Below are 20,087 nucleotides of genomic sequence, written 5' to 3'. Positions count from 1 at the left end.
ATAAGTACTGTTGTAATCTCAGAAAATGAGGTATTAACCAGAGCAGACTCAAGCCCATGGCCTGAATCAACTAGACAACCATTCTGCTTACCAGAGCTGTTTTTGCTTAAAATTACAACAGGGTACTGTAAAATCATTAAATTTTGTGGGCATGAAATTTCATGGTTTTGGTCAAAACGGCAATTTCTTGGGGATATGAATTAGTGGATATCAACTTTTGAACATAAAATAAATGGGAATTTTACTTGTTCATAGGGATTAAATTTCGTGGATTAACTCAACCACGAAATCCACGAAAATTAGTCCCCCTCGAATATTAAGGATTTCAGTATTTAAGACATAGCTACTTATAGTTTTGTACTTGTTGTACCCCCCGACAACAAAGTTGTAAGGGGGGGTATACTGGTTTCAGGTTGTCTGTCTGTCTGTCTGTCTGTCTGTTCGTCTGTCCGTAGACGCAATCTTGTGCGCACCATCTCTCCTTATCCCCTTGACAGAATTTAATGAAACTTCACACAAGTGATCTGTACCAACAGTATTTGTGCATGGGGCATGTTAGGTTCTTTTAGAAAAAAAATTTGCAGAGTTATGGGACTTTGTTTTTTTGTTACTATACTATATACATAGACACAATCTTGTGCGCACCATCTCTCCTCATCCCCTTGACACAATTTAATGAAACTTCACACAAGTGATCAGTACCAACAGTAGCTGTGCATGGGGCATGTTAGGTTCTTTTAGAAAAAAAAATTGCAGAGTTATGGGACTTTGTTTTTTTTGTTACTATACTATATACATAGACACGATCTTGTGCGCACCATCTCTCCTCATCCCCTTGACACAGTTTAATGAAACTTCACAGATGTGATCAGTAACAACAGTAGTTGTGCATGGGGCATGTTAGGTTCTTTCAGAAAAAAAATTTGCACAGTTATGGGACTTTGTTTTTTTGTTACTATACTATATACATAGACACAATCTTGTGCGCACCATCTCTCCTCATCCCCTTGACACAATTTAATGAAACTTCACACAAGTGATCAGTAACAACAGTAGTTGTGCATGGTGCATGTTAGGTTCTTTCAGCGACAAAAATTGCAGAGTTATGGGACTTTGTTTCTTGTTAACATACTATGTACATACAGTCTGCATATGCAATCTTGTGCGTGCCTAATCTACCAAACCCTTACACACAATTTAATGAAACTTCACACAAGTGATTAGATAAATATTCTGCATAGTTATGGGACTTTGTTTTTTGTTACTATACTGTATACATACAGTCTATATACATACAGTCCACATAATTATGCAATCTTGTGTGCGTCAAATTGCAATGTACTGTGTCAGTGCATGCGGGGGGTACATTCATCACCTTTAGTGATAGCTCTAGTTATAGTTTGAATTCGATATTAGGAATTTTATCAATATATAGTCCTATCTGCATAGTGTTGGTATTTGCTCAAAGCTAAACAGAAAATAAAAATATTGATTTGAAATTATTGGATCTTATCCAAATCTTTAGGTTTGGTTGCTGTTTATTTTAAAACAAAAGTATTAAATTTAACCAATCATTTCTACTGTATTTTTGCCTACAGAATTGGAACAGTGTCAGTGTAATTGGAAATACAAAGGGGAATTTTTATAGCATTTTACAATGAATATTTGGTAAAAACAGTTTACTGCATTTTAAGGTAAGTACATGTAAATGATTTTATTTGTTTGTTTAGTTAACATTAGAAAATACCAAAAGCAGATAAAAATTGCATGAATCTTGATAAGCTTTAAGCAATAAAAAGATAAACATGTTTGATGTCGGAAGATGTTACAATACATATATCTAACAAATAATTATAAAAAAAAAAACAATTTTTATCAGGGAAGGGTGGTTCAAGATTTTGGTTTAAAAATGGGGGAGGGGTTGTTGTCAGATTTTAGGGCATTTGGGAGAGCATGCTCCCTCGAAAATGTTTTGGAAAATATACCTCAGATGGTGCAATAAATGATATATATGTAGATGATGATGCTTTCAAATATATATTTATGACATGTATTAATAAATGATATTATTGTAGACATATTAAGTTGAATGAAAATGTAAAGAACTTGGCTATTAATCATTGTCAGGAAAGTAACTGGGTAGGTAATATGTGCAGTCACATTAAGTTGTATAAAATATTGACAGCTATGGTGCAAGAATGTTTCCATGTCAAAACTGGAATGACAAACTTAGTACATTTATTATATACCTATATGAATTATGTCAATAATATGGCTTGTACTTCACAAGTAAATATGAACAGACAGAAAAAAATTCTGTATTGTACCTTTTGTATTGTATGTTGCTGAACTACTTTCATTTAATATGCATGAACTGACACCATTCTATAAATAACACACACAAAAAGTACACTCAGTTCTATTTAAACATAGATAAACAATGAAGATTTCGTTGGATAACAGAACAACAAACAAAAAGGTACAGGTCATGATAACAGAAGCTAGATCTGGGATTTTTTATTCGACTCTCATGTATTTTAATTTGCCAGGTTAAAAAATATATGCACATTCCTGACTAATTGTATATAATAAAGACAAAACAACTGGCAGGTTTAATTTACACCAAATGTGATTCTATTGCACCACAGCCAAGTTAAATGAAAAAGTACCCAAGCAAAAACCTTTACTTGAACCTACTTTATAATAATAATAATATCTTTTATGCCAGTTTCTATGAATAAGCGCATAAAATACAGCAACAGTGACAACATTATTGATGCGGCAATAACCAGACCTAGGTAGGTTTCGATTTGTTCCTTCAAAAACTTGAGGCCTAAAAAAAAAAATTCTTTGTTTCCGGTAACATGCTCAAAAAAATTAGGGTAGGTAGGTCTGAAATTTTTTTGGGGGGGATTTTTTTTTTATTAAGGCAGACTTTTCGGAAATTATTTCCGTGTCAAAAAATGAATACAAATAAGGGGGATATGCCTTTAGAGCATCAGTAAGATGATTTCTAAAGCACATCACTGACCATGTTTAAAGCATAAAAAGTGCAGTTTTGCAACTTTTTGTTAAAAAGTTGAAAAAAATATTCTCCAAGGCCATAAAAACATTTAGGGTTGGGCCAAAAATTTAAGGCAGGTCGGGATACTGGTGTAACGGTCAGATTCTTCCCCAGTCAGTTTTTTCCCCGGGGAAAAATCGACTGGTTGGTTTCCACACCCTACCCCACCCCCACCTAGTTTTTGTGCATAAACAAGGGAGAAAAAACCAACCAGTTGTTTATGCACAAAAACTAGGGGGAAAAAAACAACCAGGGGGAAGAAAAAACCAACCGGTTGTTTTTTTCTCCCTTGTTTATATACGAAAACTAGGGGACAGAAAAAACCAACCGGTTGTTTTTTTTTCACCCTTGTTTATGTACAAAAACTAAGGGGGGAGAAAAAACCAACCAGTTGGTTTTTTCTCCCTTGTTTATGCACAAAAACTAGGGTGGGGTGGGGTGGGGAACCAACCATGGGAGGTGTGGGGGGGTGGAAATCAACCGGTTGGTTTTTTCCCCGGGGAAAAAAATGACTAAGGGGGAAAAACTGGGCTGTTACACCGGAAACAAGCAATTTTTTTTTCACGCCTGAAGGAACACTTTTGATTTAGTCCATCCTTAAAGATATTATGACTGCCGCCTCCAAGTCAGTACTAGTAACATCAAAGAGTTATAGCCAGAATTTCTTCTGTTTTCACTAGAGGAAATGAAAAATATTTACTGATTATTTTTTGTTGTGCCGGCTGGCGGTGAACTCGACATAGTCGCACAATGGCGGTTCGGTGTATGTGTGTTCGTGCATGCCTGCGTGTTTGCATCCATCCGTCTGAGTTTGTCCGAGCTGTAACTCGATGTGTCCGTGCATCCTTCCGAGTTTGTCCAGGCTGTAACTTATCTATGGATCAAAGGATTCTTAAATAACTTGGCACATATGTCTGCCTCAATGACACGGTATGTCGCGTGCAAGAACCAGATTGGTAGCTTAATGGTCAAGGTCATACTTTGAGGTCAAAGGTCAAAACTTGGTGCTGTCCACGCTGTTGCTCAGCCTTGGATTGAGGGTTTCTTGAATAACTTGGCACAATTTTTTGCCTCAATGAGACAGTCTGTCAGGGGTAAGTAGTTGAAAGGTCAAGGTCACACTTAGGGGTCAAAGGTCAAAAGTTGATGCAGTTTCTCTTGTCTGGGCTGTACCTTAGCCATGGATGGTGATGTTCTTAAATAACATGGCAGAAATGTTTGCCGCAATCAGTTCTGTCGCCGCCAAATAGTATCATAAATGTTAGTCCTTTTGACAGCTGGCGGGCTCGACATGTTGCCCGTGGGCATCTAGTCTAACATATAACTGCTGTCTTTTTGACATTTTGCGGGGCTGTTTACACTAGGGTTTGCACTCGCAGTCAAAAAGGAATGTTGTCCATGGCGAAACGTAAATGATTGATGCAGATGAAAATTGGATATCTTCAAATGCTTATTTTACAAAAACACCTAAATAAAATATACTACTTCTCTAGCCTCTTAACACTTCATAAATGATCACCAACACTAACATGTTGGTACAGCACTGGAAAATGTCATGTTGTTACAGCACTGGAAAATGTCATGTTGTTACAGCACTGGAAAATGTTATAAAGATGTTGCCACATGCAGACAAAAGGAAGGAGATCAACATTTGTTTAAAAAGTCCTTTTTTTCAATTTGTGACATCAGCAATCCCTCCAGATATTTTGGACCTCTCACCCTGAAATGCTTGGGAACCTGAAGTGAACCAATAAGGATACTGCAGATGGTTTGATATGAAAACAAAAGCATTACACGTACATTCTGTTTTGAAAATTGAAAACTGAATATAAAATTTGGAAAACAGAAATGCCAAAGAATTTTTTTTTAAATAGCTCTAAAGTCTGAAATAAGAAATTGGCAAAAAAATTACACCCTTTCTTACAAATGGATGAATGCAAATTAATTAGCTCTATTCTTCGAAAAGTCCAACTAAAAATATAGTTGCCTATAGTTATTTTGTTTTAACAATTATAATTATTATTAATATACTGGCATATCTTATCTTATCTCTGAACAATGTATTTTGGTATGTAGTCAAATTATAGTATATTAGTTCCCCTGATTCATGGAAAAGTTTTCAATTTACGTACATGTATTTTTAAATCTAGTCAAATCAGATTAGAATTTCACATTTTAAATTTAATCTGTTAAATAAAATAGGGTATTGATATATGACCTACTGTGTATTATCCTAATTTTATAAACCTTGTCTCGTATAGCTTAGTTTAGTATACTTTTTATGTTTGTATTAATTAATCAACTAACTCTAAAAGAGCCAGACATATCAAATTCTGTGTAACATAAATACGTTATTTCCACAATGGGAAAACTACAGCATATAGAAGTCAAAAACATTAGATGGTGTATGAAAATCTCATAGATCAGTTAAAAGGTGAAAAACTGACCACCCACCTAGCCACCAAATATTTACATTTCATTTAAAATTCCAGTACAATGTTTAATGTCTAGGGTGTGTTTTGTCATTGTTCAAAACTTCCTCATTGAAGGACACATATTAATGTGTTATTCAAATACAGCTTTTCAGTTAAAATGTAAATATGTTTCTAGCTCACCTGTGACCACTCTAGAGGTCACATTTTTCATGGGATCTTTATGAAAATTGGTCAGAATGTTCATCTTGATTATATCTAGGTCAAGTTTGAAACTGGGTCACCTGCGGTCAAAAACTAGGTCAGTAGGTCTAAAAATAGAAAAACCTTGTGACCTCTCTAGAGGCCATATTTTTCATGAGATCTTCATGAAAATTGGTCAGAATGTTCAGCTTGATGATATCTAGGTCAAGTTTGAAACTGGGTCACGTGGGGTCAAAAACTAGGTCAGTAGATCTAAAATATAAAAACCTTGTGACCTCTCTAGAGGCCATATTTCTCAATGGATCTTCATGAAAATTAGTCAGAATGTTCACCTTGATGATATCTAAGTTAAGTTCGAAACTGGGTTATGTGCGGTCAAAAACTAGGTCAGTAGGTCTAAAAATAGAAAAACCTTGTGACCTCGCTAGAGGCCATATTTTTCATGGGATCTTTATGAAAATTAGTCAGAATGTTCATCTTGATGATATCTAGACCAATTTCAAAACTGGGTTACATGCAATCAAAAACTAGGTCAGTAGGTCTAAAAATAGAAAAACCTTGTGACGTCTCTAACGGCCATATTTCTCAATGGATCTTCATGAAAATTGGTGAGAGTGTTCAGCTTGATGATATCTAGGTCAAGTTCATAACTGGGTCATGTGTGGTCAAAAACTAGGTCAGTAGGTTGAAAAATAGAAAAACCTTGTGACCTCTCTAGAGGCCATATTTTTCAGAGATCTTCATGCAAACTGATAAGAATGTTCACCTTGATGATATCTAGGTCAATTTCAAAAGTGGGTCACGTGCCTTCATAAACTAGGTCAATATGTCTAAAAATAGAAAAACCTTGTGACCTCTCTAGAGGCCATATTTCTCAATGGATCTTCATGAAAATTGGTGAGAGTATTCAGCTTGATCATATCTAGGTCAAGTTCGAAACTGGGTCATGTGTGGTCAAAAACTAGGTCAGTAGGTCGAAAAATAGAAAAACCTTGTGACCTCTCTAGAGGCCATATTTTTCATGAGATCTTCATGAAATTTAGTGAGAATGTTCACCTTGATGATATCTAGGTCAAGTTAAAAAGTGGGTCACATGCCTTCAAAGACTAGGTCATTAGGTCAAATGATAGAAAAACCTTGTGACCTCTCTAGAGGTCATACTTTTCAATGGATCTTCATGAAAATTGGTCAGAATTTTTTATTTTGATGATATCTAGGTCACATGTGCTCAAAAACTAGGTCACTGTCAAATTATAGAAATAATGACATCATACTCAGTTCAACACTGGGTCATGTGGGGATAGGTGAGCGATTCAGGACCATCATGGTCCTCTTGTTTCCTTTTCTTTTTAGGTGGCAAATATTACACGAATGGTGGCTAAAACACACACACAAAAACTAACATTTATTTTCAGTGCAACATTTATTCTAAATGATTAAAAGATCTACTAACATTTCAGCTATTGGTTGTGGAATATCTCAGGCAGACAGACAGACAGACAGACATAGATAATGAGTCTACTAATGACCATGGCAGTATCAAATAGAAGCAGAAATTTCAACAGTACTTCAGCTTTAACAGTGGATGACACACAAAGTCTGGCAAAATTTTATGAAAAAAATGAGGAGCACAGAGGTATGCTACACGATTTTCATGAATATTCTGGTCATACCAAAGAAATAAATGATCTTGGCAAGCTACATAATTTATGTATACAGTAATATAACACTTGATGAACTGTGGAACCTAAAACTAAATTTTTATTAAAAATGAACTTTTTGTGGGCATTATTTATTTCTTTATTTTTGTATCTAATGTAATTCATGCTCCAGTGATTATAATATATTTTTCAGATGTTGAAAGTGAGTATGAAGGTCGTGAATCTCTAAACAGAAAAATACATTTTCATGTTGGTAACATCACTGACTTTAGTGTTGATGCCATTGTTTGTTCTGTACAAACTCTTCTCACCAGTAAACCTTGCGGCAGTAAGTATGATTAAACAATTTTAACAATTAGACACAATTATCCCCCTTTAGTTTTTATTCTAAGTGTTTAATAACTCAAGATGAATGGATGAATCCCCCTTTCATGGGAAATATATATTTGCCTTGGCATCGTCTGTATGTCATTCCATCTGTATTTAACTTATCCATGCATCTTCTCAAAAATCCCTAGCTTGATTTGAGTTTGATTTGCATGAAACCTAGTTGTGCATATATCACTGACACATCCATTTCTGGTTATTTTTAGCAGAGTTACGGTCCTTTAGTGGACTTTGATTGAAACTTCATATGAATGATCAGTGGCAAGATTTTAGCCAAAACGGCTATTTTTGGTGATATGAATTCATGGATTTCAAAATTTGATCATAGAATGAATGTGAATTTTACATGTTTGTAGGATTTCGTGTTTTAGTCAATCCGCAAAAATAAGTCCCCCACAAAAATTAATGATTTTACAGTAGACAGTATCATTTCACTTGTTGTTTGTGTACACCATGTCTTGTCTGATGATCTAAATAGTAAACCATTTGCAACAAAATAAGTTACCGTATTTTCCCTAAGTCTTGGGACACCCTAAATCTTGGGACACCCTTAAAATCTGGAAAAATAATTATTTTTCTTGTCCCTAATTTTTCCGACATGTATTTTCTCAGCATATTTTTCGTCCCTAAGTGTTGGGACTATGGTTGTTACTGATTCAAAATGTAAGTCGTATACCGTTATTATACATTGTATGGTTTTGTATCGATCAAAATGTCAAATAATTATAAGAACCAAAGATTATTTTTTTTAACATTTTCGTGTCGTGTTTTTACTTATTCTTTTGACAGTAAAGTGTTTTTTTACCATACCAGTTAAGTGTTGTATATTTTTTTTTACTGCAGCCAGGAAGTCCGTTTTCCGTTAGTTAGTTATTTTTATTTACCACTGACTGGAATTTACCCGCGAATCGTACAGCTATCAAAACGCCATGCCGGTAATTTTCCATTCCACGAGCACGTGCGACCTATCGTAATGTCTAACTTACAACGCCGTTACTTTTGTTTATTGACACGTATACAAAAAACGCGCGTCACACATTCATTTTTATACGCCCGTTTGAAAAACGGGACGTATTATGGGAACGCCCCTGGCGGGCGGGCGGGCGGGCGGGCGGGCGGCGTCCACAGACCTTGTCCGGAGCATATCTTCTACATGCATGAAGGGATTTTGATGAAACTTGGCACAGTTGTTCACCATCATGAGACGGAGTGTCATGCGCAAGAACCAGGTCCCTAGGTCTAAGGTCAAGGTCACACTTGGAGGTCAAAGGTCAAATTCAAGAATGACTTTGTCCGGAGCATATCTTCTTCATGCATAGAGGGATTTTGATGAAAGTTGGCACAATTGTTCATCATCATGAGAAGGAGTGTCATGCGCAAGAACCAGGTCCCTAGGTCTAAGGTCAAGGTCACACTTAGAGGTCAAAGGATACAAGAATGAAAACTTTGTCCGGAGCATTTCTTCTTCATGCATAGAGGGATTTTGATATAACTTGGCACAAATGTTCACCACCATGAGGCGGAGTGTCATGCGCAAGAACCAGGTCTCTAGGTCTAAGGTCAAGGTCACACTTAGAGGTCAAAGGATACAAGAATGAAAACTTTGTCCGGAGCATTTCTTCTTCATGCATAGAGGGATTTTGATATAACTTGGCACAAATGTTCACCACCATGAGGCGGAGTGTCATGCGCAAGAACCAGGTCTCTAGGTCTAAGGTCAAGGTCACACTTAGAGGTCAAAGGATACAAGAATGAAAACCTTGTCCGGAGCATTTCTTCTTCATGCATAGGGATTTTGATATAACTTGGCACAAATGTTCACCACCACAAGACGTAGTGTCATGCGCAAGAACCAGGTCCCTAGGTCTAAGGTCAAGGTCACACTTAGAGGCCAAAGGTCAGATACAAGAATGACTTTGTCCGAAGCATTTCTTCTTCATGCATAGAGGGATTTTGATGTAACTTGACACAACTATACACCATCATGAGACGAAGTGTCATGCGCAGTTCCCTTCTTTAGAATTACTTCCCTTTGTTGTTACTATAAATAGCTTATATTGTAACTTTTTCATTACTAGTCGTAGGGAAAAATCGAGACCACTTTTCTGTAGTACAACATGCATGCTACATCCAATTTTGAGGTGTATTTTGACCAGTCTCTACCTGGTAAAGATTTTTGTGTGGACTTACAATTTTTTTTTTTTTTTTTTATTTTTTTTTTTTTTTTTTTTTTTTTAAGATTAACTTCCCTTAGTTGTTACTATAAATAACTTATATTGTAACTTTTTTATAATTGACCGTAGGGAAAAACCAAGACCACTTTTCTGTGGTACAACATAGATGTTACTTTCCAATTTTAGGTGTATTTTAAGGTATCTCTACCTGGTAAGGAGTTTTTTTGTGGACTTAGAAAAACAAAACACTTAGTTATTACTAAACAACTACAAAATTAAAATTCCATTTGCAAATACAGGTGCTAGAGTAAAGAAATTTGCTGTGACGGGCGTATATTGTGACATTCTTGCACTCTTCTTTGATTTTATCGCTTCAGATTTTCAACGTAGATTGAGAAGTAATATAATTTGAATTCTATAACGATTTTAAAAAGGTATCGACAGAAATGTAGGCAAAATTCTATAAAAACGGTCGAATTTTCATAAAATTACTTGCAAAATTTCAAACAGCGCGATCCTAGATATTTATTTCTTTCTAAAAGTAAATAAATGATGCAAACTATAGGCATAAAATTCAGACTTTTGACCAGAAAGTGCAAAAAACAGAATAGAAAAATCTTAAATAATGAAAAAGCGGCAGCAATTTAAAAATATGAAGTAAAACGATTTTTTGGCAAACAGATTTCTGTTACGTGACCTCGTGAACGTAAATAGAAAATCGGGACGCGGTTTAAAAAACAAAAACAATGATGTTGTTGCGTTTTTTAATAAGTTTTGAATGAATCTTTGTGCATGTACATGTATTTTTTGACACGACACTTTATATTAAGATATTCTTCTCAAACCGTTTTGAAATTTCCTCGAGGGCAAATAGGTCACAGAGGTAAGATATCCGCTATTATAGTTTGACACGTTTACCTGTCAGTTTATACGGGATATTGCACATTCACTTTAACAAATTAAAAAGAAGTTTTTTTCATTGATTTTCACAACACTAGATCTACTTCTCAGCTCTTTAAAGAACCGAGGCGGTACGATCAAACAGTGATGTACAACTTGGCGCGAAAACATGACGTAATGCCATGAAAATCTCGGGGAAACTATACCGCTTTGATCTCCACTTCTAATGTCATGATACCGACACACTTTTAGCTCTTTGAGGGGGTGTTAATTGATGATGAAAACAAGGCCAATTACTTTGTTTATCAACAGAATAATTACCGATAATCGTTAAACGTTTATTTTTTCGCTTTCAACACGGGTGGGTGGGGGATGTTACCCGATGACCGAGAATTGTGTCCATATTTTTGGGACACTTTTCAAAATAATTATTTTTCGGGAAATAAGTCTTGGGACAGTGAAAAAAATAATTATTTTATGCTGTCCCAAGACTTAGGGTAAATACGGTAGGTAAAAAAATAAAAAATAACAATGTCTCTGTAGTTCTGTCTAATAAAGGTCTAATAGCCTTTGACATGATGTGAATATTCACAGTGCACAAGATGGTTACAAGCAGAGCAGGTCACGTGTATGAGGAAATGTGTGCAGAGGTTGGATACTGTAAGGCTGGAGACGCTTTCATCACAAATGGTATATTCTTTTTATTTCGTATTGTTGTAGTAATATATAAAAGACGTCTTTAGTACTTTAAGAAAATTAAAGAAGCAGCCATGTTATCGAATTTTTATGGCATGATTTTACAGCCTATGAATAACCATTCTACATTATTATGATGCTCAATAACAGTAACTCTTTAGAGGAAAAAAATTGAACAGAACTGAGTCTTAAATGAAATAAGTCACTGAGCATACTGCATAAAGATTTTGCAAGCTTCAAAAATCTTGCTGAGAAATATATCCATAGATTATTTTGCTGTGAATACAGGGCTGTACTGTAGCTGCAGAGTAAGAAAATGTACATTTTTTATTTACTGTAGTTAAAATTCTTTTATTGTTTTCTGGGGCCTCCGTGGCTGAGTGGTTAAGGTTGCTAGCTTCAAATCACTTGCTCCTCATCGATGTGGGTTCGAGCCTCACTCGGGGCATTATATTCTTCATGTGAGGAAGCCATCCAGCTGGCTTACGGAAGGTCAGTGGAACACCCAGGTGCCTGCTCGTGATGAAACAATGCAGGGAAGGGCACCTGGGGTCTTCCTCCACCATCAAAGCTGGAAAGTGGCTAATGACCTATAATTGTGTCGGTGCTACATAAACCCAACAAAATAAAGAAATTTATTGTTTTCTTCAATTTCAGGTTATGGTCTGGAGGCAAGAAGTAAGTAATGTAATTTATCTTTATTGTATAAATAATAGAAATGTGGTACATCATTTACATTGTAATTTATATGTTTATGGTATACAGTAACAAGTAGAACATTTCCTAAACAGACAGTTTGTACTGTATGATGCTACTTCAAGAAATTTTATTAATGCAAGTTGTACAAGTACAGCTCGGACTACAAGAGTTGAGAGCTGTTGATAGACTATTGCCCAGCAATAATAGTCCCCAAATGGAGCATTTGAGCCGCACCATGAGAAAACCATCCGCGCTGTCTGGTCAGGATCCATGCTGTTTGCTAACGGTTTCTCTAATTGCAATAGGTTTTGAAAGCAAACAGCATGGATCCTGACCAGACTGCATGGATGCACAGGCTGGTCTGGATCCATGCTGGTCGTAAACACACTATGTTGGTTTTCGCATGGTGCGGCTCATTTGTTATATTTGATGCAATAGGAACCATATTTTAATAATATACAGAAATGTAACTGGAGAACCTGCATATTTTCAAAAAAACCTAGCTACCATCTATAAGTTGGGTTTAATGAAACTAATACTTGTACTTTGTTAGATAACAGCAGCTATTTGTGATTGACAGATGAACAGACAGACAGGCAGACAAACAGAAGGTAAAAGGGACAAAATAAAATAATCTGCACATTCTACACACTGCTTTCTGTCTATGCCCCAGGTTTCATGAAAAAATCTCTTGCACTTATAAAACTTTGACAGAATCCACCATTTGTGACTAACAGAAGGACAGACAGATTGAAGAATGGATAGACAAACAAAGAAAATAAAATATTCTCCTCATTATCTTCAATCTATTTACTAAATATCCGGATCTCTTGTACTTGATAAGGTATTGTAGAATGAGTTTTTTTCGTCTTATATTTTACTATTTGTTGCTATAGCAACCACATTTGTTTTAGCAACAGAATAAAAGGACTTGCATATTTTCCATGTTGCCATCTATTCATGAAGAAATCTCTTGTAGTTTTTAAGTTATTGCAGAATCCACTTTTTGTCATATTTTTAGATACTTTGTTGCCATGGCAACAAAATAAAAAGACTTGCTTATTCATATTTGTTACCATAGTAACCACTTTTTGCCATTGCACAAGCTTATTCTCCACATTGCAATCTACCCATAGACCAAGTTTAATGAAGAAATTTTTGGCACTTTTAAAGTTATCACAGGATCCCAATTAGTTGACTCACTGACTGACTGACTGAGGGACAGGGTGAAAACCATAAGTCCTTTCAGGGCATACAGCCAATAGGGGACTAAAAACCATGTGACACATGCAATAACATTTAAATTTTCATGAAGTATGACTCACAAAGTGAACTTGTTTTTTTGTTTGTTTTTTTGTCTTTCCTCAGAGACTGACCTCAACCTTGGCTAGGCTGTATTTATATCATGCTGCAAGTATCCCAAAAACACTAAGATGTTGTATAACACTTGAGTCCCGCCATGAGAAAACCTATATAGTGCACGCAGTCTTGTCAGGATCCATGCTGTTCGCTTTCAAAGCCTTTTGCAATAAGAGAAACCGTTAGCGAACAGCATTGATCCTGACCAGACTGCGCAGATGCGCAGGCTGGTCTGGATCCATGCTGGTCGCAAATGCAATATGTTGGTTTTCTCATGGTGTGGCTTTATAAAATTTTGTTTCTTTTGTAATTATATTTAGAAAGTATATAAACCGCTATATTTTTTAAAAGGTCTTTCTAAGCAGATGAAACAAAACTGAACTGAGCCCTTGTGACTACAAAAATATATAGGTCACTTAAGTTACAAAACTTTATATATCTTTGTTGTGTTTTTTTAGACATAATCCATACTGCCAGCCCTTCCCCTGATACATCACTGAGTTATGAGGAGAGAAAATGTTGTCTCAAGAAGAGTTATCTTTCTTGTCTGGAAATTGTAAAACAGTCACAGCAGATCAGAACACTGGTAAATGCATACATTATATAAATACCCAATTAAAGCACAATAGTTATGAAATATAAGGCTTTTAAATTGTTCAGAGCAACAAGTAAAAACAACAATAACTTTGATATTGTCTGTCTGTGGGATTAAGTTTATACTTATTTATTTTAGCTCAACTAGTTTATTTAAGTTCACTCTTGAGTTTTGGAAAAGCCAAATACCGGTGCCACATGAGAAGGCATGGTCCTGACCCCAGTGGAGCCAAAACACATCACCTCTAGGTTGAGTGGCAGACACCTTAACCCCCAGACCATTGCTTCAATTAACAAGGGATTTAAGTCATAAAAATAATTATTCAAAGCTTCCATACAATATCTGTTGCAGGCCTTCCCATGTCTTGGATCAGGAGGGGGAGGGATACAGCTACCCGACGCTATAACAACTGCAGTAACAACTATCAGACAATGGCTCGAGACTGAAGACAATCTTACACAGGTATAACTTTGCCTTTGTTTGATATATCGAACAGTTTAATTTTATAATGTAAATATCTTGAAAATTTATGACGGAAATATGGCTTTGATGATAAATAAGACTTTTCTGACCCCTACACAGACCAGTTCAGATTTTTCTCAAAACACAGTTTTTATCAAGTTTTGCATTTACATGAAGAAAAATAAGCAGCCCAGAACTTGGATTTAGTGTTGTTATATTTTCTGGTCCTTTTGGGATTATGGAGTTCATTCAATAACTGTGTAATAGAATTATTAAGCTGGTTCGAGGGGACTTTAAGGGTTTTGCACTTTTCATTACTTCTTGTGAACAGAAACAGACTCGTCAAACCAAGACTGCTATTATTTTGCTATGATGCATTCTATGCTTCCAAAGGATCTGATGTATTTCGAAATTAATGCCATTACAATGTTAACAGAAGATTGACCAGCTCTCTATGTTCTATTCCTAGGTTGAAAGTATAATACTAGTTATGTATGATGAAAATCAATGGAATGATTACAGAAAAGAACTCTTCAAGACATTTCCATATGGGAAAGGTGAGTCTCTTCAGTTAAATATTCAGTTTAGGCTTTAAGAGTTAATGGTAAATTTATCTACTTTGGTTGCAAATTTTTTTAAAGCAGGATAGCTGCACTGCTAAGCCTTTTTGCCTTCATATGACAACACTACAGATATGCAAACTCTATCTACAGTTTTAGGAGATGAAAATTTGAAAAAATCATGGTAATTCACTCATAAAATAAATTTCTATCTTTGATTTTATAGTGGTTCTACCCAGGTGCCCGCTCGTGATGAATAATGCACCACCATCAAAGCTGGAAAGTCACCATATGACCTATAATTGTGTTGGTGCGACATTAAACCCAACAAAATAAATAAATTTTAATTGACTTTAGGGTAAAGTTGCAGTAATTTTCAGCTGAGCTGGACAATAGAATCATGTCTTTGAATGATGCATTCTGATAGACTTTTGTTTATGTTTTCTTTAGATATAGCGGGTATTGACATGGAGACACTTGTTAGTGCGGACAGAACAACAATCCTGGGGTTCGTACCTCAGACTGCTATATCAACCAACATACTTTGCTACCAGTACAACAACTCTGCGGTACAACAAGTTGGCAAACATTTACACAGCATTGTGAACTGGCTTCAAAGAAAGCTGGGAACCAGATCAGAACCAGCTGTGCGATACAGGAACTGTGGAACATTTTTAATAAATGAAGTACATAAACATAGGGTAGTGGTTTATCATGGTGTGGAAAGTTGTACATTAGAAATACAAATCATATCTTACAGTGATAATCCAGGCAACTTTCAAGTGAAAATCTGCGAAGATGTGCAATCATTAATTGACAGTTATTTAATAACAAATCTAGAAAACGTGACAAAATATAAAACTTATATAAGGTGTGATAATACCAGTTGGGGTGATACAAATGGCATGACAGGTATAAAGAAACTAAAACGTAAAATGTCTGGGACCACTACAATACAATGTAGACACAGGAAATCGGGAATCAATATGACACATTCAATTAATTTAAATGAAATGACAAAGTTTTGGATATATGAAGATCAGGTAAGACTCAAAGTATTCATTAGTTACTAAATTTACATATTTTCACCTAATTCAAATATTGTGAACCTAGAACTTATTTCATTGTTAGGACAGCATATGCCCAACTTGTTGCTAGCTAAATACAATGCTTTAATATCACCGTGTATAGCAGTCATGAAAATGTTGATCGACAGATAAACACAAACAGGTTCAGAGTGTTGTGCTGCATTCTCCAAAATTTCTGGAAAATAAGATATTTCATATATTTGTTATTTCATAAACTTAAAATTACTAGATTCAGTACCGGTGTTAATAAACTTGACCATATTCCCTCATTTCTTTCAGATACCAATTCAGATATCAAGGGAAATTGATGTTAGATGCACACTTCCTAGTCTTCTTTGTCAAATATATTTATATTTGGATTTTTTTTCTGCAGTTACTCGAAGAAAAGGTTGATGACTAACTGTTTTATTCTTTTTAATATTCATTTATTTCAGAGTGTTCTTCATCGAGAACCAGGCGAGCACAATGAATGTGCTGATGAATCAGAAGACTCAATATCCTGGCCGTCACTGGTGTCAATATCTAGTTCAGAAAGTGGCGGGAAATCAGAACAGAAACTTGACAATATTATAATGGAGACAGGACCGTCTGCTCGTATTCCTGTGGAGCATTTGGATGAAATTCCGAACACTTTCAGTAAAGTTAAAGACTTTGTGAAGGGTAAATTTCAGCTTTTTACAAAGTCGAACAAGGATACCACTGACACTGTGTCTGAAACTGAAATAAACAGTCCTTCATCAAATTATCAACCAATAAATGATTCCCTGCTTCTATCTGAATGTAAGCAGCTTACTAAAGGGAGGGAATTGGGAGAAAACACAAATATATACTCCCGCCATCATAGCACCGATTCTCTACAAGCATGGGAACCAGGGGGTCATGACGTGCCAGAATACCAGAGCCACAAGCAAACATCAAGGAGTGGACAAAATGGTAGTTCATCAAAGGGATGTGGAAATAATAGTCAAACATCAGTTGCAAGTGGGAAAAGTAAGCAAACAGAAAGCAGAAGGAACAGTCAATCATCAACAGGAAATGGACAAAACAGAACATCTCAAGGCAGTAATTACAGTGGTGACTGTGAAATAGGACAATCAACACACGAAGGATGCACAAGTTCATTAACTGGTGAATTGAATGTTGACTCTTTATGTCGTTGTGGTGCAAGCAGATATGGATACAAGACAGGACCTCAGAGCAATAATTATTGTTCAAGTGAAAAGACAAGTTTAGATGATAAAACACTACTAAATATTGCAAGAATGATTGGAAACAGAGAAACACAGCTTGGATTAGAATTAGGACTGGCTTATGAATCTATACAAAGGATAAAATCAGACAACTTTGGTGATGCCATAATGCAAGCTTTCAATATTTTACGAGAATGGAAAATCAAGCAGCGTGGTAAAGGTTCTGTAGAGACATTGTTAGATGCAATGACAAACTGTAGCATAGACACAACCTCTTTAACAACTTTCAGATAGCAAAATGCTTCACCAATTTAAAATAATCCTTACAGAATAAAGATGTAACTTCTTTTTACAGAAATATAGGGTAATGTCATGGAATGGATTGAAACTTCAAACACTTGTTCATTGAGAAGACTGGACATGAACTGCATAAGTTCTATAATTCTGTTTTGTTTTTTCACAAAGTTATGCTCCTTTTTGGATGTGGCAATTAATGATTAAGTTTTAATATGTAAACTAGTATCTCAGTAACCACTACTGGGAATAGATTCAAACTTCACACTTATTTTCTGTAATAATCTGGCATGCAGTATACAGATCCATAACTTTATTTTTCACTAAGTTACCAGTATGCCCCATTTTCAACTTTCAGTATTAATTCATTTAACTTTTCCCATGACAAGGTTTTTGAATAGTTGAAATTTGCTGTTCACAGACAGCTCTTGTTTGCAACTGTACATTTTTTATTCCATACCTCATGTTTTTATTTCGATGTAAATGAGATGTGGAACCAAAATTTGTAGTCCTGTTTGCGCCATATAACCTATACCGTGTTGGTGCGCCGTAAAACCCAAATAAACAAATAAATGCAATTGTACATGGCATATCACATCACTGGTATAAATTCATTTTACAGGATCTACAAGTTGTATGGTTCTTGCCCTCTGCCTCCAGTTGATATCTATCCGTGTTCCAAGTTGTGGTTATATTTTCTGGTGTTTTGGGACCATGGAGTCCATTCAGTTTTACTATAATTGAATTCTCCTGAATTTATTTTACCAGATTTATATAGCACCATTTTCATGTTAAAAGGGGATTTACATAGCGCAAAGGCAGCCACGCATGAACAGATTGTCAAACGAGTCTGCTATTACTTTGCTTGGTTGTGTTCTGTGCTTCCAAGGATCTACTCATTTTATCATTAAGGTTTAGGCAACAGAACAAGCTGGATAGTTATATGGCTACAATTGTTCTTTTCAGCTGCATGAAAGAAATGAAATAAATAGAATTACTGTTATAGTATTGTTTCTTTGTAACTTAACTATTCTTCCGTATGTGTAGACAGATGCATGACAGATACAGCGAGAACAACATGCTCATCCTTTTACCTCTTAAATAACAGGGTCATCTACTGACCACAATAAACTTGAACATTTCCAAGTTATTTAATAGAAACCATTTTCAGATCACTGTGACCTTGGCCTTTAACCTACTGACTAAAAACAGAGGTAATCCACTGACCACAGACATTCCCATGAAGTTTAACCATTGTAGGTCCGAACAGTAACCAAATAGTCTACCAACCAACAGACATGAGCAAAACAATATACCCACTTTCAAAGAGGGTCATAATAAAGAAACAAGAGGGTCATGATGACCCTGGATCGCTCACCAGAGTAATATGAGCTACATGTTTCAAATGTCAAACCGATGATTTTTAGGAATTTTTTTGGAAGATTTTCCGATGTACAATCAAGTTACCCCTGGGGCAGGGCCAATTTTACCCCGGGGGTCATGATTTGAACAAAGTTTGTAGAAGTCTACTAGGCAATGTTACATATCAAATATCTAAGATCTAGGCCTTCTGGTTTATTTTTAGCAAATTTATGAAGATTTCCCTATGTACAATCAAGTAACCCCTGGGGCTGGGTCAATTTGACCCTGGGGGGTCAAGATTTGAACAACTTTTGTAGAGGTCCACTAGGCAATGCTACATGTCAAATATCTAAGCTCTAGGCCTTCTGGTTTATTTTTAGAAAATTTTGAAGATTTTTCTATGTACAATCGAGTAACCCCATGGGGCGGGGGTCAAGTTGACCCCCGGGGTCATGATTTGAAATATTTTTGTAGGAGTCTACAAGGCAATGCTACATGTCAAATATCTAAGATCTAGGCCTTCTGGTTTATCTTTAGAAAATTTTTGAAGATTTTCCTATGTAAAATCAAGTGACCCCTGGGGCGGGGTCAATTTTGACCCTGGGGGTCATGATTTGAACAATTTTGTAGAGGTCCACTAGGCAATGCTACATGTGAAATATCTAAGCTCTAGGCCTTCTGGTTTATTTTAGAAAATTTTGAAGATTTTCTATGTAAATCAAGTGACCCCTGGGGCGGGGTCAATTGACCCCGGGGGTCATGATTTGAAAAATTTTGTAGAGGTCCATAGGCAATGCTACATGTGAAATATCTAAGCTCTAGGCTTCTGGTTTATTTTAGAAAATTTTTGCAGATTTTCCTATGTAAAATTAAGTGACCCCTGTGGCAGGGCTCATGATTTGAACAACTTTAGTAGAGGTCCACTAGGCAATGCTACATGTCAAATATCTAAGCTCTAGG

At 35.8% G+C, this 20,087-nt stretch overlaps 1 protein-coding gene and 1 long non-coding RNA gene across 3 annotated transcripts; one reads left to right on the top strand and one right to left on the bottom strand.

Moving 5' to 3' along the window:
- Positions 1 to 1,542: 1,542 nt before the first annotated feature.
- LOC123530502 (uncharacterized) lies at positions 1,543 to 18,768 on the top strand. 2 transcript variants are annotated; one of them, XM_045311279.2, is made up of 10 exons: positions 1,543 to 1,694; positions 7,161 to 7,336; positions 7,555 to 7,689; positions 11,417 to 11,512; positions 12,176 to 12,196; positions 14,035 to 14,162; positions 14,523 to 14,633; positions 15,103 to 15,190; positions 15,644 to 16,236; positions 16,716 to 18,768. In XM_045311279.2, exons 2-10 carry the CDS (start codon positions 7,213 to 7,215, stop codon positions 17,763 to 17,765), a joined length of 2,346 nt encoding a protein of 781 aa, XP_045167214.2. In that variant the 5' UTR covers positions 1,543 to 1,694; positions 7,161 to 7,212; the 3' UTR covers positions 17,766 to 18,768. The 2 variants fall into 2 exon arrangements, with proteins under 2 accessions (XP_045167214.2, XP_045167225.2); XM_045311290.2 differs by lacking the exons at positions 1,543 to 1,694; positions 7,161 to 7,336; positions 7,555 to 7,689 and adding an exon at positions 12,771 to 12,828.
- LOC128546548 (uncharacterized) lies at positions 2,404 to 6,098 on the bottom strand. The gene is made up of 2 exons (XR_008366022.1): positions 5,519 to 6,098; positions 2,404 to 4,801 (listed from the first exon to the last, which is right to left on the bottom strand). It is a non-coding gene; the product is annotated as an uncharacterized LOC128546548 (long non-coding RNA).
- Positions 18,769 to 20,087: the final 1,319 nt, after the last annotated feature.

Source organism: Mercenaria mercenaria, chromosome 1, assembly GCF_021730395.1.
Source record: "Mercenaria mercenaria strain notata chromosome 1, MADL_Memer_1, whole genome shotgun sequence".
Lineage (NCBI taxonomy): Eukaryota > Metazoa > Mollusca > Bivalvia > Venerida > Veneridae > Mercenaria > Mercenaria mercenaria.
This window is presented reverse-complemented; position numbering and strand designations above follow the sequence as displayed.

Excerpts from the sequence above, each read along its gene's own strand:
- LOC123530502 (XM_045311279.2), top strand. The coding sequence starts at position 7,213 with ATGAGTCTACTAATGACCATGGCAGTATCAAATAGAAGCAGAAATTTC. Across the intron at positions 15,191-15,643 it reads GACATTTCCATATGGGAAAG|ATATAGCGGGTATTGACATG; the intron begins GTGAGTCTCTTC and ends TGTTTTCTTTAG. Across the intron at positions 16,237-16,715 it reads TTTGGATATATGAAGATCAG|AGTGTTCTTCATCGAGAACC; the intron begins GTAAGACTCAAA and ends CATTTATTTCAG.